Genomic DNA, 21,442 nt, shown 5'->3' with positions numbered 1-21,442 from the left:
TTGTCTTACTTAACCTCCACTGACTCCTAATAAAGTTACACACACAGTACAGTTCTCCTTCAGTTAACAGATAAAGCAAAGGCTGGGGCTAGGTGGGCTGCTAAGCCATAGGAAACCAACCAGTCACAGGATGGGGTGACTGGTTGGTTTCACAGTTTCAGCTTCTGAACTGCAAAGATAGCTCTAGCAGAGAAAGACCTCTTCTTCTTTTAGGGATTAAAGGTAGCTAACCAACCTTCCCTAATTCTAGGGTGGAACCTCTCAGGAAGGATAGAGTTCCTCCTAGGTTTTCCCAGTTTGGCTAGAGTAGGGTAATTACTCTGCAAGCTCAAGCTATATGGTAAAGAGCTCCACAAACTAGCTACATCCAATGAGCCCAAACTCAATATGGTGAAAATGTAGTAATTCAGGAAATTCTTCACCAGGAGTCAGTGTATGCACGTTTTCTTTATGTGCATTTGCTACAGAAAGGCTTTCATTAGTTTCTTGCAGGATTTGAACTAAAAAAGGCTAAGAACTACAATCCTTTATGCCTGCAAATACATTCTTTCTGGTTCAAGAGTGTGCGTTTATAGAGGTACCTTCCCAGGTTAAAACACCTGGTAGCTAAGGATAAGGGCATCCAAATGCCCACCCCACCTTAGTTAGGCCTCAAAACCTATACATAAGGCTAAGGGAACTGGATTAGCATTCACCTCCTGGAAGGGGAGGCTGCGTGTAAGGCCAAGGGCAGTCAGGAGCGCTTATGGTCGGTCCCCAGCAGGCCACTAACCGGCTGCGTAATCTTGGACACGTTGCATACCCTCTCTGGGCTTCAGTTTCCACATCTGCAAACTGGAAGTTGAGCTGCATGGTCTTCAAGGTCCTTCCCAGCTGAGAGCCTGGTACCAAGTAGGCCTGGCCAAGAAAGCAGCTTCCTGTGGGCGCGCTGCAGGGCTTTAACGGTCCCCCCCGCCTCCCCCGCTAGGGCCCGCGAAACCCTCCTCGACACGCCCCTTGGAGTGACGGCGCTTTCCCAACCGCAGCCCGAACATGGCTCCGCCCCTTCCCGGGGGCGTCCCATCGTGCCCCGCGCCGGGCTCCTAAAGCAGCGGGGCGCCTCCCGCCTTTCCGCGGCCCCGACCCCGAACTCCTCTCCCCAGTTCTCCCGGGCGCCCTATCCTATCAACGTCTCGTGTCCCAGCCAATCACGCGGGCCAAGAGTCTCGCCTTTGGTCCACCCTCCTCCCAGCGCTCAGCCGGTCTGAGCTCAAGGCCTTTACCAGGCCAACCCAATCAGCGGCTGGCTCTCGCCTGCCCCACCCCAATTTCCCTCTCTTCAGCCAACCCGCGCGCCTCATTCCGCTGCCCGCCCAGCCAACCCGGGTCTTGAAACCAGCAGGCGAATGGGCGCAGGGCGGCCCTTCAACGCTGACCGCCTGGCCAATTGGGGATTCCGCGTGGCCAGGAGGGCAGCCAATCAACATGGAGCGCGGTGCCGCCGCGGAGAGGTCCGGCCCGAATATCCCTCCGCCTTCCTCCCTCCCTCTCTCTCCCTCCCTGCGAGCCGCCGTTCACTTACTGCCTCCCTTCCTTCTTTCTCCCTCCGCCACCCGAGCACCAGCCGCGCTCTGAGCTACCCCCGGGGTCCCTCCCCCGCCGCCAGAGGAGCAGCTGCCGCCGCCGCCAGCAGCAAATTAGGAGGGAGGAAGGAAGGAAAGGAGGAAGGAAAGGGAGCCGGGGCGACTACCAAGAGGGAGCCGGTGAATGGGCTTGTGGTGACCCCCGCCCCCCACCCCACCCTCCCTTCCCACCCGACCCCCAACCCCCATCCCCAGTTAGAGCCGCCGCCCGAGAGGCCGGACCGTCATCTTAGGAGGAATCCCCGCCACCACCTCCGCCATGGAGCTGATCACCATCCTCGAGAAGACCGTGTCTCCCGGTAGGACGCGGGGGCCGGGGGTCGGGCTGAGGTGACCGGGTGGGGGGAGGGGAAACCCTGGCCCCTCTGACCCTGTCCCCTTCCCGCTTTCCTTCCCCCCCAGATCGGCTGGAACTGGAAGCGGCGCAGAAGTTCTTGGAGCGTGCGGCCGTGGAAAACCTGGTGCGTGCCACCCCGCCGTCCCCCATCCCGCCGTCCACCCATCCCCTGCGTGCGGGCCTTCCCGCCCTCCCGGAGGCCCAGGCCTCGGGAACCCACCCCGCCCCATTCCGTCCCCCTCCCCCCCCGTCCAACCTAACCCCGCCGTCGGGAAGCCGGTGGGTGTGTCCCGCCCCGGGCCCCGGCAGCTGGCCAATGGCGCGGCGCGCCGGGGTGACTGCCGCCCAATCGCCGCGCGGCCTGAGGGCGGCGGTGCAGCGGGAGGGAGAAAGAGGGAGGGAAGGGAAGTTAGGTTGCGCGGCGCTGCGTGTTCAGCAAGGGTGGGGGTGGGGGAGCCGGGCCTAGGGGCCATGTGGAAGATCGGAGCCCAGCTGCCCGCCCTGCTCTGACCCGGGCCGGCTTCTCCTTCCAGTCCCGTGCCCCCTATGATTCTCTCCACCTACTTCCCAGAGTCTACCCTTTCCTATGTCCCTTGGTTGTGTGCTCATGGCCAGGCCTGGTACCCGAATACCTCCTAACCCGTTCCGGCAATGTTTCTCCCTTTTCTGCCTGGTTATTCCTCCATGGGTTATTTAGTTTTGGGTTCGGAGGGGGTTGGGGGTTTTGGGTTTTTTTGGTTTTACTTCGATCGGTAGAGACTGATCTGTATCCATACAGCGGGCTGAGGCTCATCCTTGATCGGGCCTGTTTCCAGATGAAATCACAGAGGAAAGTTCCTCATTTTAATATTTTCAAGTTTAAGGGGTATAGAAAAAATGAAGATGAGTCCACTAGACTGGATCTCTGCATAAAAAAACGTGTGATGGATGGGGTTGAAACAGCCTCTGTGGCAGTAACGATTCTGTTTGATGTCCTTTTTTTGGGGGGGGGGGGGGGGGGGGGGGGGGGGGATGGGGAGCAGGTGGAAAGGTAGTTGATACTTGACATCTTTTAAAGGTAATAGAAAATAAGCCTAAGTAACGCCATAACCAAATGTGTTCCTTTGTTGTTCAGACAAAATATACGCAAAAAAAGTGACGAGGCTTATTTTATACAAACTGTCTTAAATCCCCCCCCTTATGTGCTAGTTTTTACTACTCTTTTTATCCTTAAATTTTTCATAGAAAGGGTTTTTTTCAGTAGTCAAGACCAGTAATAATATGTCCATTTGGGGTATGTTCCTGTTTCTGCCTCTGCTAATTGATAAGCGTTTTGTCTTATTCCTAACATTTTATTTCCGACATTCCTAATATTTTTTAGTGGTATATAATTAATAAAACCTTTAAGAATTATCTTCTGCTGTGACTGCAGAACTTGTTAGTGGTAAGAAATTGTCTGCTTTGGTTTTTCTTATTGGAAAACTTTTCCAATTGGACAGAGCTCTCTGTAGGGAAGAGGAGTGTATCTTAAAATTTGTAAACAGGGAGTAGTTTAGGGGTCCTATGCATTACAGAAGATTGAGTACGCTTTCCAGAAATGCACTATGTTTGGTGGACAGCTCAAGTCCAAAATATATAGGAGCCTTTCGTGTGTTAACTGTTGACTCTTAAACATAAAATCATTTTTCTTGGCAAATTTGCCTTGACATTTTCATCTTTCAGTTTTCTCCTGTTTCCAAATATTGTGAGATTTTCCAACTTGTCTTTTTTCATTGTTCCCCTCTTGCTGAGCACTTCAAGCTATAAAACAGAGGACTAGCCTTCTAAATCTGTGTTTTAGGTTTTTAAGTATTTACCTCTGTTATACAAGATTACCTGCCTATGTGAGATCAAAAGCCACCCTGAATATTCATCTTGGACTAAGATTTTTTTTTTTTTTTTTTTTTTTGATTTAGAGAGACAATTTTACTTTCTACCCTGTCCTAACATATTGGTTCATTTAATAAGTGTTTATTGAGTATCAGGCATTATTACCTAGAAGAATCCTTTGACTACTAGACTGTCAAACTTATTTTTTTCTGGGAGACCTAATAGGAAGATTCGGGCAGTAAGAATTATGTTGGTAGGAAAATCTGTACTCTTGTTAAGTGCTGAGTCTGCAAGGGAAGATGGATGACTTCCTTGTGTACCATATAACATTTTTATAGAAATCTTGAAGTAGTATTGTAGCATTTTCTGAGACGTGATATGTCCTGAAAAACTTAAGTTTCCCCCAGCGTTGTGGTGCTCTGGAAGCTATCCTCAATCGGTGAAATTCCCCAAAGAGATTTTCATTCACACATGCATCTTCTCTTAATAGCCCACTTTCCTTGTGGAACTGTCCAGAGTGCTGGCAAATCCAGGAAACAGTCAGGTTGCCAGAGTTGCAGCTGGTCTACAAATCAAGAACTCTTTGACATCTAAAGACCCAGATATCAAGGCACAATATCAGCAGAGGTGGCTTGCAATTGATGCTAATGCTCGACGGGAAGTCAAGAATTACGTAAGTAACTTCATTTCCTTTTGGTCGTGTTAGCCCTTGGGAACAAGAAACATCCCTTCACCCCCACCCCATCCTTTCCTCCTGGACCCCCTACAAGAAACATCTTGATCAGTTCTGTCGTTTACATAGGATGGAGCTGACAGTGTAATAGGTTTCTGAGATCTAAGCCTCACTTAAAGATAAAAATTGTATGTGATTAAAATTTCCTTTCTCAGTTCAGCTTGTCTGTACTGTGCCATCATTTCCCATTAATGAATGCAATGGAATTTTTTTCAGAACTAAGGTAAACTGTAGCGGTTTGGGGAACTTGCATTAGATGCCACAACTTGTAGAATCTGTGAATTGACATAGTATATGAATTGGTGGTTCCTAAACTTGAACTGTCTGAATCACTTAGGAATGTATAACAGTAGTATATTTCCAAGCTCCCTCCAGAGATTCTGTTTTGGAGTTAGGCTTGAGTATTTTGTAAATATTCCTGTCTTCCAACATGATTTTTTTTTTCACAGCCAGCCCCTGCTCTTGTTGAAGTTCTGCTGTAGATAATTCTCATTGTTTGGTGATATAAGGCATGACACAGTGTGGGGTTCAAAGGGGAACTAAATGGTGTCCTGGGCCTTTCAAGCCCAAAGAATTGGCAAAATAAGAATATGATGTTAATGATGCTTTTATCTACTTAGCAAATTAGGAAAACTTCCTTAAGAAACATCTGGCCTTTAATCAGGGCGTTCAAAGAGTGGACTGATGAGGTTTGAGGAAAGTAGGATGTCCCTTGCATCATGGAGTTCTTGTGACTTTGTTGTTGAATTAAAATCCATAATTCTAGCTGCAGCGAAACATTCAAAATATACGGCCAGATGTCCTCCCCACCCACCCTACTTAATGAGGTTCTTAGTGGTCTGTCTTAATGTGGATAAGGCACCAAAAACGGTAAGTCAAGCAGTTGGTCCTTGATATTTAGGGGGAAACCGGTGGGGGTGGGGGGGGGGGGCGGGATTCCTAAATGTGTGCTTGTACATGTCATGGTTCTACACATCATATTTACTGTTTCCTCGTTTTAGGTGTCAGCATTAGGTAAATATGTGCCCCTTGAGGCAATGAGCTCTCTTTCAAGTTATATATCCCTTCCCTCTCCAGTCTTACATGAAGGTACTTATGACTGGGAACTAGATTATGAAAGCCAATTTATTTTGAATCTTTTTTGGAATATGTAGAGCTATTTCTATCCACATTGGGTCTGCTTATGTAATAACATTATAATCTTCCCTTCAGTAATTTGATACAAATGAAGCTCATTCATCAGTCACTGGAAATCTTGGTGCGTGTAGTGCCCATTCAGTTTCTCTTCTTCCTTGAATTACACAGTAGTAAATGAGAGGAGACCTGATTAGAACTGTAATTGACTCTTTTTGGCACATCACTCCTTTAACACTTTTTTAAATTTGGGTGAATTTTGTATATGCGTTGTTGAACCCTTCTGCATGGAAAAAAAAGACCAGCTGATAGGGCCTTTTTTCCCTTTCGTAGCACCTCTGGTAATTAGTACTTTCTCAGTGTTGATGGTTATTTCTTTTTTGAAATGTGGGTCTTGGACACAGTTGAGAGCTACTTCGTTATTCTTCTCATTTCTGATAATGAATATAATCATTAGGATTACCCCAGGTCAAAAAAAAAAAAATTTCTGTACTTAGGAGTTGGACATTTGTGACCCCTAAATCACCTCAAGTAGTATTAATTAAGAGTTTTCCAGAAGCAATTTAAAGGAGAAAAGATAAAGTTACAATGGGATTCGGTGATCTCTGCATCTGTACTAGGAGACGGTGTGGCATAGTGGAAAGGCACCTTGAACTGGAACTCTTAGTCGGACTTGGGTTGATACCTGTTCGGCCCCTGCTGTTTTGGACCGGTCGTCTCATCCCCACTCGCCCACTCCATGTCTTCGGTGTGCAGTTTTTCGGCGTGCCATTCCAGCTCTGGTAACCCTAGAGAGCAAAGCCTTCCTTTAGAATCAATCAGAACAGTTTGTTACTGGGCAGAGCTGTTGGCAGTGGGGATAGGGGATGATATACTGTATAGGGGAAGGATGGGGAGTTCATTATTAGTAGCTACAAAGCAGGATACTAAGTGACCTGACCCAGTCAGCAGAGCTGGCCTGAATATCTGGCAGCTAGTCTTTGTCCTGTGTTCATGCCAGGAACAGTTAACTGTTTGCCTTTTGAGTGCACTGGTGATTCTTAGTGAGTTCATTGACTGAATTAGCTGATTGTGGTAATGATTAACTCTGGGTCAGTTGTGGCTTCATCCTTTATCTGTACCTGTGCCTTTACCCTTTACATAAATCCTTGTGTGATTATCATTTCAAAGAAGACCAGTTTAATGATAAGCAGATCTCCTTTTAATTGGCGTATCTAACCAGTTCTTGGTATCTGTTGAAAGGGGAGAGAAGAGTTCTCTGATTCTTGGGCAAACAAAACAAATCCTTCTAGATTGGAAGTTAAAGAAGGATTCATTCTTAGGTGTTGGTAACATCATTAACTTTGTGTCTGCGCTTAGTGATGTTCCCTGACCAAGGCCTTTCTATGAAAGTCATCTCGGGTGCTAAATTGTCAATGACCAGAGGGAAGAGGCTATGTTCCATGTTTCATGAGTGGGAAGATCTCTTCCCTGAATCAGGCTAGACCATCATCTACAGTGAATCAGACCCATTTGAATGCCCCAGAGTTAGCCTCATTCTAAAACCCCCCATTTTGTGTCCACAAAATAAGGCCGTGAGCATCCTCCCATTGTACCACCAACAAGGAGGCTGGAAGGTGAATTTTGTCATCCCTTGCCTTCTAACGTTGTCTCCCTTCTGACTGTTTGTTGTTTTCTTACGTTGCATTGAACGTTGACGTGAGGTGTCTGTCTGGCTTTGGAGAATTCCATTTAGAAGCAGGGGGCGGTTAGTTTTGTTTCTAGGCTCTGGGACAATGTTGATTATGCAGGTATTAGTACTGAGGCTGGTTTTGTTTTTGTATTTTGACAGCTGACTATACCATTTAGGCCTTTTCTACTTTCGCATGTTGCAGAAAATCGAGACTGATATAAGAGGTTTGGCGGTAGGCAAAATGTGTTCAAATATTATTAGAAATTGATATCTTTCATCTTGTTTTGTGTGTGTGTGCAGGTTTTGCAGACTTTGGGCACAGAAACTTACCGGCCTAGTTCTGCCTCACAATGTGTGGCTGGTATTGCTTGTGCGGAGATCCCAGTGAACCAATGGCCAGAGCTCATTCCTCAGCTGGTGGCCAATGTCACAAACCCCAACAGCACAGAGCACATGAAAGAGTCGACATTGGAAGCTATTGGTTACATTTGCCAAGATATAGTAAGTACTGCCTTCTGTATCTAACATACATAGCTCTGATTCCCCCGGTTGTCCCATGCATGGTACTACGATTGTTCTTTATCATACGATGGAGGAAACCAAGCTACTACAGAGTGTTTTTGCAAGTAGGACTGCTTTTTTGTAATCTAGACTTCTATATTTGGATAGCTGGCTTATCCTCATATTGCTAATCATGCCCTAACGTAAAGAGACTTGAGGGTCGCAAACTCAAAAGTAGAAATCTGTATGCTTGGAGAGGTATAGATTCTAGACTCTTAAAGGAAGATATTCTCTGCCTTAGAACATCCCTGACCTGGATCCCTTTCTCAAGATCCTCAGTGTACCAAGGATGCTGTGTTATTTTTCTTCATTTATTTTTTTTTTTACAGAAACAGTTTGCCAACCCTTGCTGTAGTTGGCTTAGCCACCATAGGCACAGCATAGTTTGTGAAATGCAGCCCTCCTGGGACTCTGGCTGCTGCTGAGGTTACCACCCTTGGTGTCTGTTTTCATATACAGACTTGATGAAGCAAAGACGTCCACAGCACTTTACCTGGACTTAGACTGCCTAGATGGTGTGCCTAGGTATTGATCCTTGGTCCTCAGAAGCTTTACTTCAGTCGGTACAGATAGACTAGAAAAAACACCAGCCTGCCATTTCCCTTTCACAAGAGGGGGAAGAAAAAGTCAGCATTACCTCATGTCCAGAGTCATCGTGCTAAGAAATCAGATGAAGTTGATGAGTTTAACTTGTTTCAGATTGATTTTGGACGACTAGACCTTGGGATATTTTGCAGGTGATTTGTCCCTAAATGGAAATGTGTGGAAAGAGATCAGAGAAAGTCATGATACTCACTCGAGTGATTTCACAGTTAAAAGGACTGCTGATTAGTCATGAGCTCATTATTTTACTCACTGCGCTTCTCTGCTCGTTTCAGGACCCAGAGCAGCTACAGGATAAATCCAATGAGATTCTGACTGCCATAATCCAGGGGATGAGGAAAGAGGAGCCCAGTAATAATGTGAAGCTGGCGGCTACTAATGCACTCCTGAACTCATTGGAGTTCACCAAAGCAAACTTTGACAAAGAGGTGAGTCTCTTTCGACAAAAAGGTTTAGAAGGTGCGGAGTAACAATTAAATGAAAGGGCTTTTGGTTTGGTTTGGTTTGGTTTGGTTTTAAGTTTTGTGATTTAGTGCACTACTAGGTGCACTCATTTCCATTCAAGATTTGTGTTATGTAAGAAATGGTCTTGGAGTAGGTGTTTGCCTTTTTTCATGAGGCTTTGGGGAAAATGTGATCTGAAGTGTTTCTAAGCTTAGGTTTTTCCTTCTGCAGATCAAAATGTGGATGTGCTCTGAGATTTTAAAAATACGACAGAAGTTGTAGAGCTTACTTCAAAAGGGCGGGGGGCACCTGGGTGGCTCAGTGGGTTGAGCATCTGACTTAATTTCAGCTCTGGTCATGATCCCAGGTCGTAGGATAGAGTCCTGTGGCGTCTCTGTGCTGAGCGTGGAGCCTGTTTAAAATTCTCTCGCTCTCTCTCTTTCTCTGTAAAGAAAGCAGGGGGTTGGGGGGTAACTGGCTGGCTCAGCTGGTAGAGCATGTAACTCTTGATCTTGAGGTCACATGCTTGAGCCCCACGTTGGCCATAGAATGTACTTGAAAAAAAAATTATAGAAGTTGGACTATTTCACACCTCCTTAGAAGGGTGCTTTTGAAAATTAATATATAAAGAAAGTTTATCTTGCCTGAAAGTATTTCCCCCTATTACTTAAGTTCTGTTAAAATCTATAGTAACCTAACATTTACATCTTAACCATTGTAAGTGTACAATTCAGTAGTGTTAAACATATTCCCGTTGTTTTGCAACCAGTCTCCAGAACTTTTTGATCTTGCAAAACTGCAACTGTATGCATTAAACAACTCTCTGTTTTCCCCTTCCCAGGCCCTGGCAACCACTCTTTCACTTTCTGTTTCTATGAATTTGATTACACTAGATACCTTATTTAAGTGTAATCAATCATACAGTATTTGATTTGCCTTTTGGTGACCAGCTTACTTCATTTAACATAATGTCTTGGGTTCATCCATGTCGCAGCATGTGTCGGAATTTCCTTTCTCAGGCTGAATAATATTCTGTTGTGGGTATACATCATGTTTTGTTTATTCATCTGTCGGTGGACATTTGGGCTGCTTCCTTTCATCTTCTGGCTGTTGTGAATACTGCTGCTATGGGCATGGGTATACAACTAGGTCTTTGAGGCCCTGGTTTCAGTTCTCTGGGACATATATACTCAAGTGGAATTGCTGGATTATATGATCTGAAAGTTTTTTTGTATCTGTGTGTGTTGACACTTCAGCTGTGCTTTTTGCCATTTCTTGGTCTTGTGGACAAAGTAGGGAGGTCCAAGAAGACAAAGCAAATTGTAATTCTAATTGTTTAGGAAATAGGCTTTTTCCTTTCACATTTCAGAAGCTTTAGCATAGTAGCAAATAAGTTCATTGCTCTGTTCTCCGGTATCGTACCACATTTGATGGGGATTTGCCACCTCTCGGAAAACAAATTTGTCCCCTAAGTAAAGCAGATGTTTTGAATTCTCAAATTTTAAATATAAAGAAATGGATTTTCCTAATGTAGGGATTTTTGTTTGTAACCATTTTTATTTAAACTCTGTGACCTACATTTTCCTTTCTACTTCCTCCTTGGAGTCTTGTTAGTGAAGGTCATTTTGGGGATTAAAAGATTAGGGACCTCTTTAGAGGGCAGGTCATATAATAGACACTGGGGGCAAACTCTTTTATAGCTTTCACAGTGCCATTACTATGTCAGGGCAAAGCTGCTCAATTGGTCAGGGTTATGGGAGTGCTAGGTGTTCCCTGAAGAGATAGTCTAGGATCTTCGTATATGTGAAGAATCTTATTCTCTTCTTTTTATTCTTCCTACAGTCCGAGAGGCACTTTATTATGCAGGTGGTCTGTGAAGCCACACAGTGTCCAGATACAAGGGTAAGTATGAGGTCAGATAATATCTGTCTTCCATCTTTCCTAGGAAATGCCGTCTCTAGCATAGTAGTTTGAAATGTTGGGAATCAGGGGCACCTGGGTGACTCAGTTGGTTAAGCGTCTGACTCTTGGTTTCAGCTCAGGTCATGATCCCCTGGATCGTGAGTTTGAGCCCCACGTCAGGCTCTGTGCTGACAGCACGGAACCTGCTTGGGATTCTCTCTCTGCCCCTCCCCTGCTTGTACTCTCTCTCTCCCTCTCAAAACAAATGAATAAACATTAAAAAATAAAAAATAAATAGATGTTGGGAATCAGGTGATTTCAGAAATAAGGTTTGGCTGACATCTAACATTGTTTTTAGTAAAAGAGGGAAAAACAGTACTTGGAAAGTTAACATAATGTAAGTTGCTATGGTCTTATAAAAGGTTTAAGGAAGAAATGGTTTTTGGTCCCCTTTGCTACTTAATTGCTGTAATTACACAAGTGATTGTTTTCCATTGTAGCCATTGAAACAGCTTTTGCTGTTGCTGTAACCTAAACCTTGACCCTCAAGACAGGTGGGAGTAACATCCAGTCTCAGTGGCATTTGTGACTTTAGTCCCACCATAGGCTCCACAGGCACCTTTAAAGTTGAAAGAAAGAGGAAAAAGGAAAGAGGAAAAATAAATAGGGCTAGTGAAAAAAACTAAGGGAAGAGATTGATTTTTGGGAAATGATGACATTACCCAAATGTACCTCAACTGACCCTTTAGGTTACTGTCCCATTTGTGTGAAGTAGTTCTATGTCTTTGTCAGACTACATTGTTAAACTAAATAGCAAAGTAATCTTTTCTTCTTAAAAGGTACGAGTGGCTGCCTTACAAAATCTGGTAAAGATAATGTCTTTATATTATCAGTACATGGAGACGTATATGGGTCCTGCTCTTTTTGCTGTAAGTATTTCTGTTCTATGTATTTCAGCATGTAGCTAGTTGCAAAGCCCATCGTTTTTGCTGTCTTGTTATTTCTGTAATTTTTTTACTTAATGTTCTGAAATCAAGAAAACTCCTGGAGTCCTGAGTGTTAATGTTGACGCTCATCACTAATGTACTAAGCAGACTTGTACTATCTTTGTGCTGGTAAAGAGTGTATTTTTAAATCAGTTTCCTGTTTCTACCTTTCCTTCCAGACGTAGCGTTCATAAATCTACGTTTTTGACACTTGAGTGTCTGTGGTTAGAAGCAGGGGTCTAACTTGAACTAGCACTTAATCGGGGTCTGCGGTGTCATTTTTTTTTCCTCTTAAGATCACAATTGAAGCAATGAAAAGTGACATTGATGAGGTGGCCCTACAAGGGATAGAATTCTGGTCCAATGTGTGTGATGAGGAAATGGACTTGGCCATTGAGGCTTCTGAGGTGAGCCTGGGAGAAAGTCGGTGCCGGGGGGAGAGGGCTGTTTCTCTTTGGGCTTCGGGACGTAGCTCCTTTATGGGCATTAGTCTCCTCTGGGAAGGCCTTATTTTGACTCGGCTTAGAGGGCGTCTCCATTTGTAGAGATTTTGCTTTCTCTGCTAGCCAAAGCTTCTCAGGAGGGAGACAGACCCTTAGTGAGGCATGTCATGCTTTTACCAATCAGCCAGACAGGATTTAGTATAAATGTTGGTATTAGTACCGTGAACACAAGGGGGCAGCTGGCAGTCACCATTTAATGAGGTGATGTCTGACGCCGAATTATTTCCTTTTGGAAGTCCTTATGCAAGCACGGGATGCATAATTGCCAGTTTACTAACTCTGGTGAAGGAATTTGATCTAGACAGAGGGGCTAGTTCTGCACTTTGCAGTCTTTGAACTCAAGCTTTGTTTCCAGCCTTCACTGTCTTGCACACTAAGAAACAGTTTTATTTTTGGCATCATTACGTAAACTTAGTACATCTCTTGATCCAAAGGTTAGTTAGATGACATCTTGTTAATATGAATTGAGCTTGTGAAAAAGGAATGTAGTTCTTACGATTGCCTTGGCCCTTTAAGGTGGATTTATATGTATGGCCTAAAAGAATCCCATTGAAGTAGACCAAAAAGTGAGCGCCTCCAGAGATCACAGCGAATGTTACATTTGCTAGGTGTATTTCTGTACAGACCCCTGGGCACCTCTTATTGTATGCCTCTAGTATCCGCCTGTTTGCCGCCGTCCAGAATTTGCTTTTATGTTTTTCCTCAGGCAGCCGAACAAGGACGACCTCCTGAGCACACCAGCAAGTTTTATGCCAAGGGAGCACTCCAGTACCTGGTTCCCATCCTCACACAGACACTAACCAAACAGGTGAGTTACCTCACAGATCTAGCCGGGGAAGCCGTGAAACCTTGTTGAGGATTGATTTGCTGCGGAACAGTTTCCGTGAGGGAACTCGGCAACTCTGCAGCCGGTTGGTGTTCTGTTCCGCTTGATTCGGGAACAACCAAACAGATCTCTAAGATCCTCTGGACTCTGAGTTGTTTGTGAGGGAGGACTGGGTCTGACCGTTTCGGTCTTGATGGCAGACGAGCTACATCCACTGCTGCTCTGATTTGAGCCTTGTCCAAAGGCGTGCGGGGGGGACCTAGGCTACGAAAGTTGCAGTGAAGGTTAGCGAGAGAGATGTACTAGTTTAGGCCACTTAATTTATCTGCTAACATCTGGATTGTTCTCATGAGTTCACAGTACGTGTGTACGCTTTTCAAATGTTGGTGAGGTTGGCTGAGAATTATTCACATCCCAGTGAAGGACGTCAACCCGTGGAAGAAATTTCTGATCCTTCATGATTATTAACATCCATAAGATTCAGGACAAAGGAAAAGTAATGACTTCATAAAGATGGGGGTATAAGGGATATATATAGAAGTGTATTTTATAAGGAGTGTATCTTGGCATCGTTCCCTTTTGATTTGGGGCATGACAGTCTTTCTTGGTGTGGTGTTTGGAAAGATTGTGTATCTCCTCCCTCCTGATACATGTAAAATATTACCAGAGGGCTGGGAGTGCTCTGAGGAAACCTTGTTGTCACTTTGAGCACTGCAGAATTTCCTTGGAAGCAGGGAGGTTACTTGGTTTTAGGAAAGTACGTGACTTTCAATACAACAATCTCAAAAGATAAGTAGAGACGTATTTGGTTTGAAGTGGACTGGGTTCTCTCTCAAATTTTCGTCTCATCTTTGAGTTTTACAGCCACTTTTTATCTTTTGACCTTAGTGTCTTCGCTTTTGTACATTTTTGTTGTGTTTTTCACATTTGGGAACAAATCATTCTTTAGGTGTGTAATATCCTGAAGGTGCCTAAGGCAGCCTACCTTAAATTGATTGTGTGGTGTGAGTAGCCACAGTCAGGAAGCTAGGCCTTGAATTCTAGTTTCCGGAGAAATGCGAATGGAATCTTGGTTTTGACGTTGGTTTTGGTTTAACTTTTCATTGAACTGTAATAATTATTAGCACACCAGAAGCTGCCTCACGGCTTCTTCCAAGTCATTCACTCCCTCACCTTTACTACCGTAAATTAATTTTGACTGAATTTGGGCTTTACATAACTAGAATCATACGGCATATACTCTTGCTTTGCCTTTCACTTGCCGTGTGTCCCAGTTTCATCCTTCTTGTTGCATGTAGCGCGAGTCGTCTGTGTCCTTGTGTAGTATGAAGTGGGACTTCCCTCTGTCTGCATCACAGGCTATGCTGCGATGAGTCTTTATGGAAGAGATTCAAACAGAAAGGTTTTCATGGGGTGGCTCAGTCGGTTGAGTGTCCAACTCTTGATTTCAGCTCTGGTCACGATCTCCTGGCTCATGAGATCGAGCTCTGCGTTGGGCTCCACGCCGACAGCGTGGAGCCTGTTGGGGATTCTCGCTCTGTTCCTCCCCTGCTCACGTGCCTGTGTGCTCTCTCAGAATAAATAAGTAAACTTTAATATTGTATATACGTATATATACGTTTGTACGTGGAAAGGTTTTATATTTTATGTACATCCGCAAAACTTAAGTTCCAGTGACATCTGGGAGTAGTCAGAAGACCTTTGGAGGTAGTGGATTTTTTTTTTTGAGTTGAAGCGATTCTTTGAACAAAAACTGAACTAGTGCCACATTCTCTTCATCAGGACGAAAATGACGACGACGACGACTGGAACCCCTGCAAAGCAGCAGGCGTGTGCCTCATGCTTCTGGCCACCTGCTGTGAAGATGACATCGTCCCACATGTCCTCCCCTTCATTAAAGAACACATCAAGAACCCGGATTGGCGGTACCGGGATGCAGCAGTAATGGCTTTTGGCTGTATCTTGGAAGGACCAGAGCCCAATCAGCTCAAACCACTAGTTATACAGGTGAGGCTGGGGGCTTTTAAATGGGATATTTATTACTTGAGCTTTTTACTTGAGAGTGTGCCTTTATTTTAAAAACAAAACTGTACGTAGTCCTCCACAAAGGTAATTTCTGGATTGTTAACAAAACTCAGGACTTGACAGAAAGGCAGAAAAAGTCCCCTTTAATCACGTGCTGAAGGATAACATTCTTAACTCTTAGCGTTGATCTGTGTCGCTGTCTTCTGTGTGCACGTATGTGTGTGCGGCAGGATGGGCATCTTCCTGTGCAGCAGTCTCAGGACTTGTGTTTTCACTTACCTGCTGTGTCATAAACCTTCCCCGTAATTTTTATGTGATGATTCTGTCCTTGGGACACAATGATATCTGTGTAACAAAAAGTGTTGTGGAAACAGGGTGTTTATTTTACTGTTACAAAGCGCTACGAGAGCCCGTTGGAACGGAGCACAGTGCGGTGGAACTCGGCCTCTCCCAGTGGAGCCACACGCCATCGCCACTGCGTGGAGGTGCACCACCTGAGACATTCGGCGGAAGTCTGCTGGAAGCTTTTTCTTACTAGACTTCTTTTTTTTTTTTTTTTAATTTTTTTTTTCAAGGTTTTATTTATTTTTGAGACAGAGAGAGACAGAGCACGAACGGGGGAGGGGCAGAGAGAGAGGGAGACACAGAATCGGAAGCAGGCTCCAGGCTCCGAGCCATCAGCCCAGAGCCCGACGCGGGGCTCGAACTCACGGACCGTGAGATCGTGACCTGAGCTGAAGTCGGACACTTAACCGACTGAGCCACCCAGGCACCCCTTTCTTGCTAGACTTCTAATAAAACTCTCTGCTGGGATTTGGTGAAGAGAGGACTGTTTCACTTTTCCTTTTGTTTTGATCACACTGTTGGATACAGGACAGATGTATCTTCTAAAATGACACACTGTCTTGATGCTTTGGGTTAAAACCCAACCATCAGGGAGCACTGGGTAGCTCAGTCAGAAGACCGTGGGACTCTTGGTCTTGGAGTCGTGAGTTGGAACCCCATGTTGGGTGTAGAGAGTCCTGAAAAAAATTTTTAAGGAAAAATCCCAACCATCGGCATTTCCCCCTCCGAGGTGTCAGTCGACATGAATCTTAATCTTTGCTTCGCTTTGCTAATTGCTATTTTTGCAGGCTATGCCCACCCTAATAGAATTAATGAAAGACCCCAGTGTAGTTGTTCGAGATACAACCGCGTGGACTGTGGGCCGAATTTGTGAACTGCTCCCTGAAGCTGCCATCAATGATGTCTACTTAACTCCCCTGCTGCAGTGTCTGATTGAGGGCCTCAGTGCTGAACCCAGAGTGGCTTCAAACGTGTGCTGGGTAAGGGCTCTTCTTTCCACTGAGATATGGAGCTGGGCTGAGCCATGGGCAAGGAGGTAGGAAGTGTGGGAGAGAAATGGGTCTACCTCACTGGAAGGCCTTTTCTGAATAGCATCTCCTTTCTCATTTCTTCAATTAAAATGTGGGGGATGCCAATTGCATGAGCCAGTGGGAGCTGTTGACTCATGGTGAACTGGTTCCCAAACCATTTAGAACAGTCATGCTAACCCGGTGGGAAAACTATCTGGACCTGGTTTTCTTTCTTCAGTTGCTTGGGGAACAAGAAATTTTGATTAAGGTAGAGAGTTGCTAGCTACAAAAAGTACCATTGCTGAGAGAAGGGGGCAAAAGAGAAGGAAGGTAGGCGGCCCAAGTGCTGAGTCAGTGCAGGCTGAAGGTAGTTCATGAGGGACCTTTGGGGGTGTGGGGGAGGAAGTTCAGACAAGGAAGGAGTGGGGCTAAAAAGCCTTTCTGTAAGTGGAAAAAGAAATGACGTAGTGGCAGGTATTTGTGGCAGATGAAAGAACTCTGCTGCTGAGAGAGTTTGGGGTGGGACAAACAATATAAATAAACAAATACATAAATATTTAATTTTAAGGATACCTCTTGTTAAGTGATTGTCTTAGGACTTTGACAGGAAAAGTTGAGGATTCACTAGCATTGATTTATTCTTAGGTCAGTTGGAAAGGAACACTGCCCATAGTATGTTAAGGAGAAATGAGGTTGTCCTGGGGAGGGGTTCTTTTCAGGACTAAGGTTGACTCTGTCTCTGTTTAAGGCTTTCTCCAGTCTGGCTGAAGCTGCTTATGAAGCTGCAGATGTGGCTGATGATCAGGAAGAACCAGCTACCTATTGCTTATCTTCTTCTTTTGAACTCATAGTTCAGAAGCTTCTAGAAACTACAGACAGGTGACTGATATATACAGAAGTGGGTGGTATCTTTGCATCCAAATCCTTTTGCCTTGTGTGTGGTGGGGGGCGCCTCTGTATAACCTAATCATGGGAACGTAGTAACAGGAAGCATTAAAAGAGTCTTCTGGTACACTATTTGTTTAAATAAGAGAAAGGGACACCTGGCTGGCTCCATCGTGAGAGCATGCAACTCTTGATTTCAGGGTCATGAGTTTGAGCCCCATGTTGGGGCTAAAAAATAAGAGAAGAAAATACATGGGCGCCCTGGTGGCTCAGTCGGTTAAACGTCTGACTTCGACTCAGGTCACGATCTCACAGTTTGTGGGTTTGAGCCCCGCATTGGGCTCTGTGCCCCTCCCCCACTCACACTCTGTTTCCCTCTCTCTCTCAAAAATAAACATTTAAAAAAAGAAGAAAATACAGACTATGTCTACCTTAGAATGTTGAGGTTACAAGTGAAGTCAGAAAATAGTCTCATATAAAGAGGAATTGGTCTAGAGAGGTCCCTTCATTTTTCAGTGTCTACTGGTAACAGGAGCCTTTGATTATGGTATAAAGGAAATCGTAGCTCTTATTATGGATTTAATTGCCACACCAGATCATTAATTACTACTTTTTAAAATAGGTGAAGAACTTGGCATTAAAATGCAGTTGTTTTAGAACTGAGCTTTTGAAAAAAATTTTTTAAAGATTTATTTTTAGGGGCGTCTGGGTGGCTTAGTCGGTTAAGTGTCCTACTTCAGCTCAGGTCATGATCTTGTGGTTCATGGGTTCGAGCCCCATGTCAGGCTCTGTGCTGACAGTTCGGAGCCCAGAGCCTGCTTCAGATTCTGTGTCTCCTCTCTCTGCCCCTCCCCCACTTGTGCTCTGTCTCTCTCAAGAGTAAACGAACATTAAAAATTAAAAGAAAATATTTTAAAAAATAAAGATTTGTTTTTAAGTAATCTCTACCCCCAATATGCAGCTCGAACTTAACAACCCCAAGAACAAGAGTGACATGCTCCACCGACTGAGCCAGCCATGCGCCCGTGAAATGTAGTTCTAAGGGGTTATAAGTTGGAACGACCTTTAATTTTGGTTGTATGTGAGCTATACCTAAAGCCATGCTCAAAAGAAACCATTAGGAAGAAGGCTGGGTTTAAACTCTTCCATGCTTCCTTAGTTTATCTTTACCTCTCTGATCAAGAGTATATATAATACCATCTTTCACAGATGAATGAGGAAAATTATCTTTTTCTTAGCTATTCAGGCAACGTCTTCATTTGTCCACATGCTTTCGTCTGCATTTTATTTTTATCCCCTCCCCCCATAAACCTAAATTCTTTTTTTTTTTTTTTTTTTTTCTTTTAATGTTTATTTTTGAGAGAGAGAGAGGGAGACACAGAATCTAAACCAGGCTCTAAGCTGTCAGCACAGACAGCACAGCTCACGGGGCTCAAACCCACGAACGGCGAGATCATGACCTGAGCCAAAGTTGGATGCTTAACTGGCTGAGCCACCCAGGCACCCTTCAGCATTTTAAACTAATTTGTTTCCCTATAATTTCAGCCCATTTCCAAAGAGTTATTCTAAAGTTTAACCAGCTCTGGAGACCCATAATGAAGATAGCCGTTGGCTTCACAGTTGAAAATTTATTTCCTGGTTGTATTGTGTTGTCAAACTCAAACCACGTTTGCAACCGTACCAGTTCTAGGATCCTTATTTTCTTCCCTTTTTGTTTTTTTTTTAAACGTTATTTTTGAGACTGTGAGTGGGGGAGGGGCAGAGAGGGAAACAGAATCTGAAGCAGGCTCCAGGCTCTGTGCTGACAGCTCTGGGCTCAGACTCACGAACCATGAGATCATGACCTGAGCTGAAGTCAGATGCTTAACCGACTGAGGGCCCCCCCCCCCCCCCCCCCCCCCCCCCGCCCAGGCGCCCCATAGGATCCTTATTTTCTTTGCAACAAGGTCTATGTCATAACAGCTCTATTGTTTTTCTCAGGTGAGACTTTAAGATTGTTGTTGTGTCTTCCTTACAGACCTGATGGACACCAGAACAACCTGAGGAGTTCTGCATATGAGTCTCTGATGGAAATTGTGAAAAACAGTGCCAAGGATTGTTACCCTGCGGTTCAGAAGACTACTCTGGTTATCATGGAGCGACTGCAGCAGGTGCTCCAGATGGAGGTGAGACTGGGCTTTCCTGGCTTGGTCGGAGGTGGGAGGCCCATCCTCTCTTCTTGGTGTTTGCATTTACGTGTAAATATATATTTTCTCAGAACGATGTAAGGCTTATACAAAAAATGTTGCCTCTTTAAATCTGCATTGCTCATCCCAGTTACTTAGACACATCACATCATATACATCTGTAAGTTTTTTATTTGCTACGTTAGAATCAGTAAAGATTATTTAACGGTCTTGCTAAACCCAGCAAAAAATGGAAGCACTGAGGAAGTTCAGCGCTCTTTTAGAAGGTGTTTATTCAGAATATGATGATCTTCTTTTCTTTGTAGTCACATATCCAGAGCACATCGGATAGGATCCAGTTCAATGACCTTCAGTCTTTGCTCTGCGCAACTCTTCAGGTACAGTGGTGCTTTATCGCTTACCAGTTCTGAGGCTGACCAGAAAGTGTTCTCTTTTCTTCTCTGTCTGTAAAGACAGGATTTGTCTTTTGCCCAGTTTAGGGGAGGAAACTGCTCGTTTTATGATGTTGTACAGCTATGTTGTGTTGGCACCTTCCAGTCTTGTTTTTTTTAGTGGGTTGTCCAAATGCAGCCCAGCCAGATTTGGCTCCCAGCTGTGGTTCACTCGGCTAAAAAAATGAAGCCTTGAGTTTTTCTGCCATCATCTTTTGAAACAACAGTTCCTATTGGAAGCTTTATTATAATTTATGTCATTTATAGTACCTGTTACTCAGAGTAGTCTTTTGAGGGGAGACCGGGAATCTTTAAATCCAACGTCACCCATTCATGACTGGACTCATGGAGTGGCTGAGGTGCTATTCCCTTTTTTAACCAAAGGTAGGAAAACCCTGGAAATTGTCTAATGCTTACATAGGTACTAGGTTTTAGTATTGAGTGATGCTAACTAGGTCATCTTCCCTATGAACTCTCTTTTCTTTCTTAGCCAAACTTAATTTTTTTTTTTTAAGCTTGACTGTTAAGGTCTTTCTTGAGTTATCTGACAAATGCCGGAATGATTTGGTAACATTAGTTGAAACAAATTAAAGGCTAAGGAGGGAGGTTTGAGGAGTACTGAATTAGGATAATTCAGTTGGCTTTATTTTATCAAAGCTATTTCTTTCCTATCATCTGTAAATAGGATATAGGAAGGATTGCTTTTTTGTTTTATGAGTAGGAACTATAATATAACCTGTTCTTCTTTAAAGCTGAAGTAAATTCAAGTGCCATTCCAGGAAGATTGGAATATGGAGGCTACTGATGGGTTTATCAGACATAAATGAAATGCAGAAGAAATGAGTTTATGTACCATGGAAGATCATCTTGTGTTCATTCTGAATTGGGGAATAGAAGGGATCTTAAAATGCATGTTTTGTTGCAGGTGATTTACACTGTGAAAGCTTTTGATTACAAAAAGTGTATTTGGCATTTCCAAAAAAAAAAGAAAGCTAGAAAGTCAAGGAATTTAATTGATTTTTTTTTTTAATTTTTATATATATATATTTTTTTTAGGAAGGTATGTTTAGTGTTCTGATTGGAAGGTTTAGAATCAACAGATCCTGAACTCTTTCTTGTTCATTTCACAGAATGTTCTCCGGAAAGTGCAACATCAAGATGCTTTGCAGATCTCTGATGTGGTCATGGCCTCCCTGTTAAGGATGTTCCAAAGCACAGCTGGGTCTGGGGGAGTGCAAGAGGATGCCCTAATGGCAGTTAGCACACTGGTGGAAGGTCAGTGAGCCAAAATTGGGGCAGGGAGTGTCTTTAGGGTATGGGAGTTTCAATGGCCATGGGAAATTTTTGACCAGAGAAAGCATAGTCCTGTCTTCTCATTTACTGGGGCAT

The 21,442-nt window shown here is 44.2% G+C and overlaps 1 protein-coding gene and 1 long non-coding RNA gene across 3 annotated transcripts in view; one reads left to right on the top strand and one right to left on the bottom strand.

The window, feature by feature from the left end:
* LOC125927319 (uncharacterized) overlaps positions 1-1,029 on the bottom strand; it is a 37,913-nt gene extending 36,884 nt beyond the window's left edge. The window contains exon 1 of one of the 2 annotated variants that reach the window (XR_007459298.1): positions 773-1,029. This is a non-coding gene — a long non-coding RNA (uncharacterized LOC125927319). The remainder of the gene's footprint in view (positions 1-772) is intronic. The other variant, XR_007459297.1, reaches the window with a different exon arrangement.
* A 506-nt stretch (positions 1,030-1,535) lies between these two features.
* The window catches only part of KPNB1 (karyopherin subunit beta 1), a 28,387-nt gene continuing 8,480 nt past the window's right edge, over positions 1,536-21,442 (top strand). The window contains exons 1-15 of the mRNA XM_049637486.1: positions 1,536-1,921; positions 2,025-2,083; positions 4,298-4,480; positions 7,647-7,847; positions 8,786-8,938; positions 10,797-10,856; positions 11,696-11,785; positions 12,139-12,249; positions 13,052-13,153; positions 14,954-15,178; positions 16,330-16,521; positions 17,300-17,430; positions 19,454-19,601; positions 19,928-19,999; positions 21,184-21,328. Coding sequence (XP_049493443.1) covers positions 1,882-1,921; positions 2,025-2,083; positions 4,298-4,480; positions 7,647-7,847; positions 8,786-8,938; positions 10,797-10,856; positions 11,696-11,785; positions 12,139-12,249; positions 13,052-13,153; positions 14,954-15,178; positions 16,330-16,521; positions 17,300-17,430; positions 19,454-19,601; positions 19,928-19,999; positions 21,184-21,328 — 1,912 coding nt within the window. The 5' untranslated portion in view covers positions 1,536-1,881. The remainder of the gene's footprint in view (positions 1,922-2,024; positions 2,084-4,297; positions 4,481-7,646; positions 7,848-8,785; positions 8,939-10,796; positions 10,857-11,695; positions 11,786-12,138; positions 12,250-13,051; positions 13,154-14,953; positions 15,179-16,329; positions 16,522-17,299; positions 17,431-19,453; positions 19,602-19,927; positions 20,000-21,183; positions 21,329-21,442) is intronic.

This window comes from Panthera uncia, chromosome E1 (assembly GCF_023721935.1).
Source record: "Panthera uncia isolate 11264 chromosome E1, Puncia_PCG_1.0, whole genome shotgun sequence".
Taxonomy (NCBI): domain Eukaryota; kingdom Metazoa; phylum Chordata; class Mammalia; order Carnivora; family Felidae; genus Panthera; species Panthera uncia.
The sequence above is the reverse complement of the archived record's forward strand: the minus strand, read 5'-3'. Positions and strand labels throughout refer to the sequence as shown.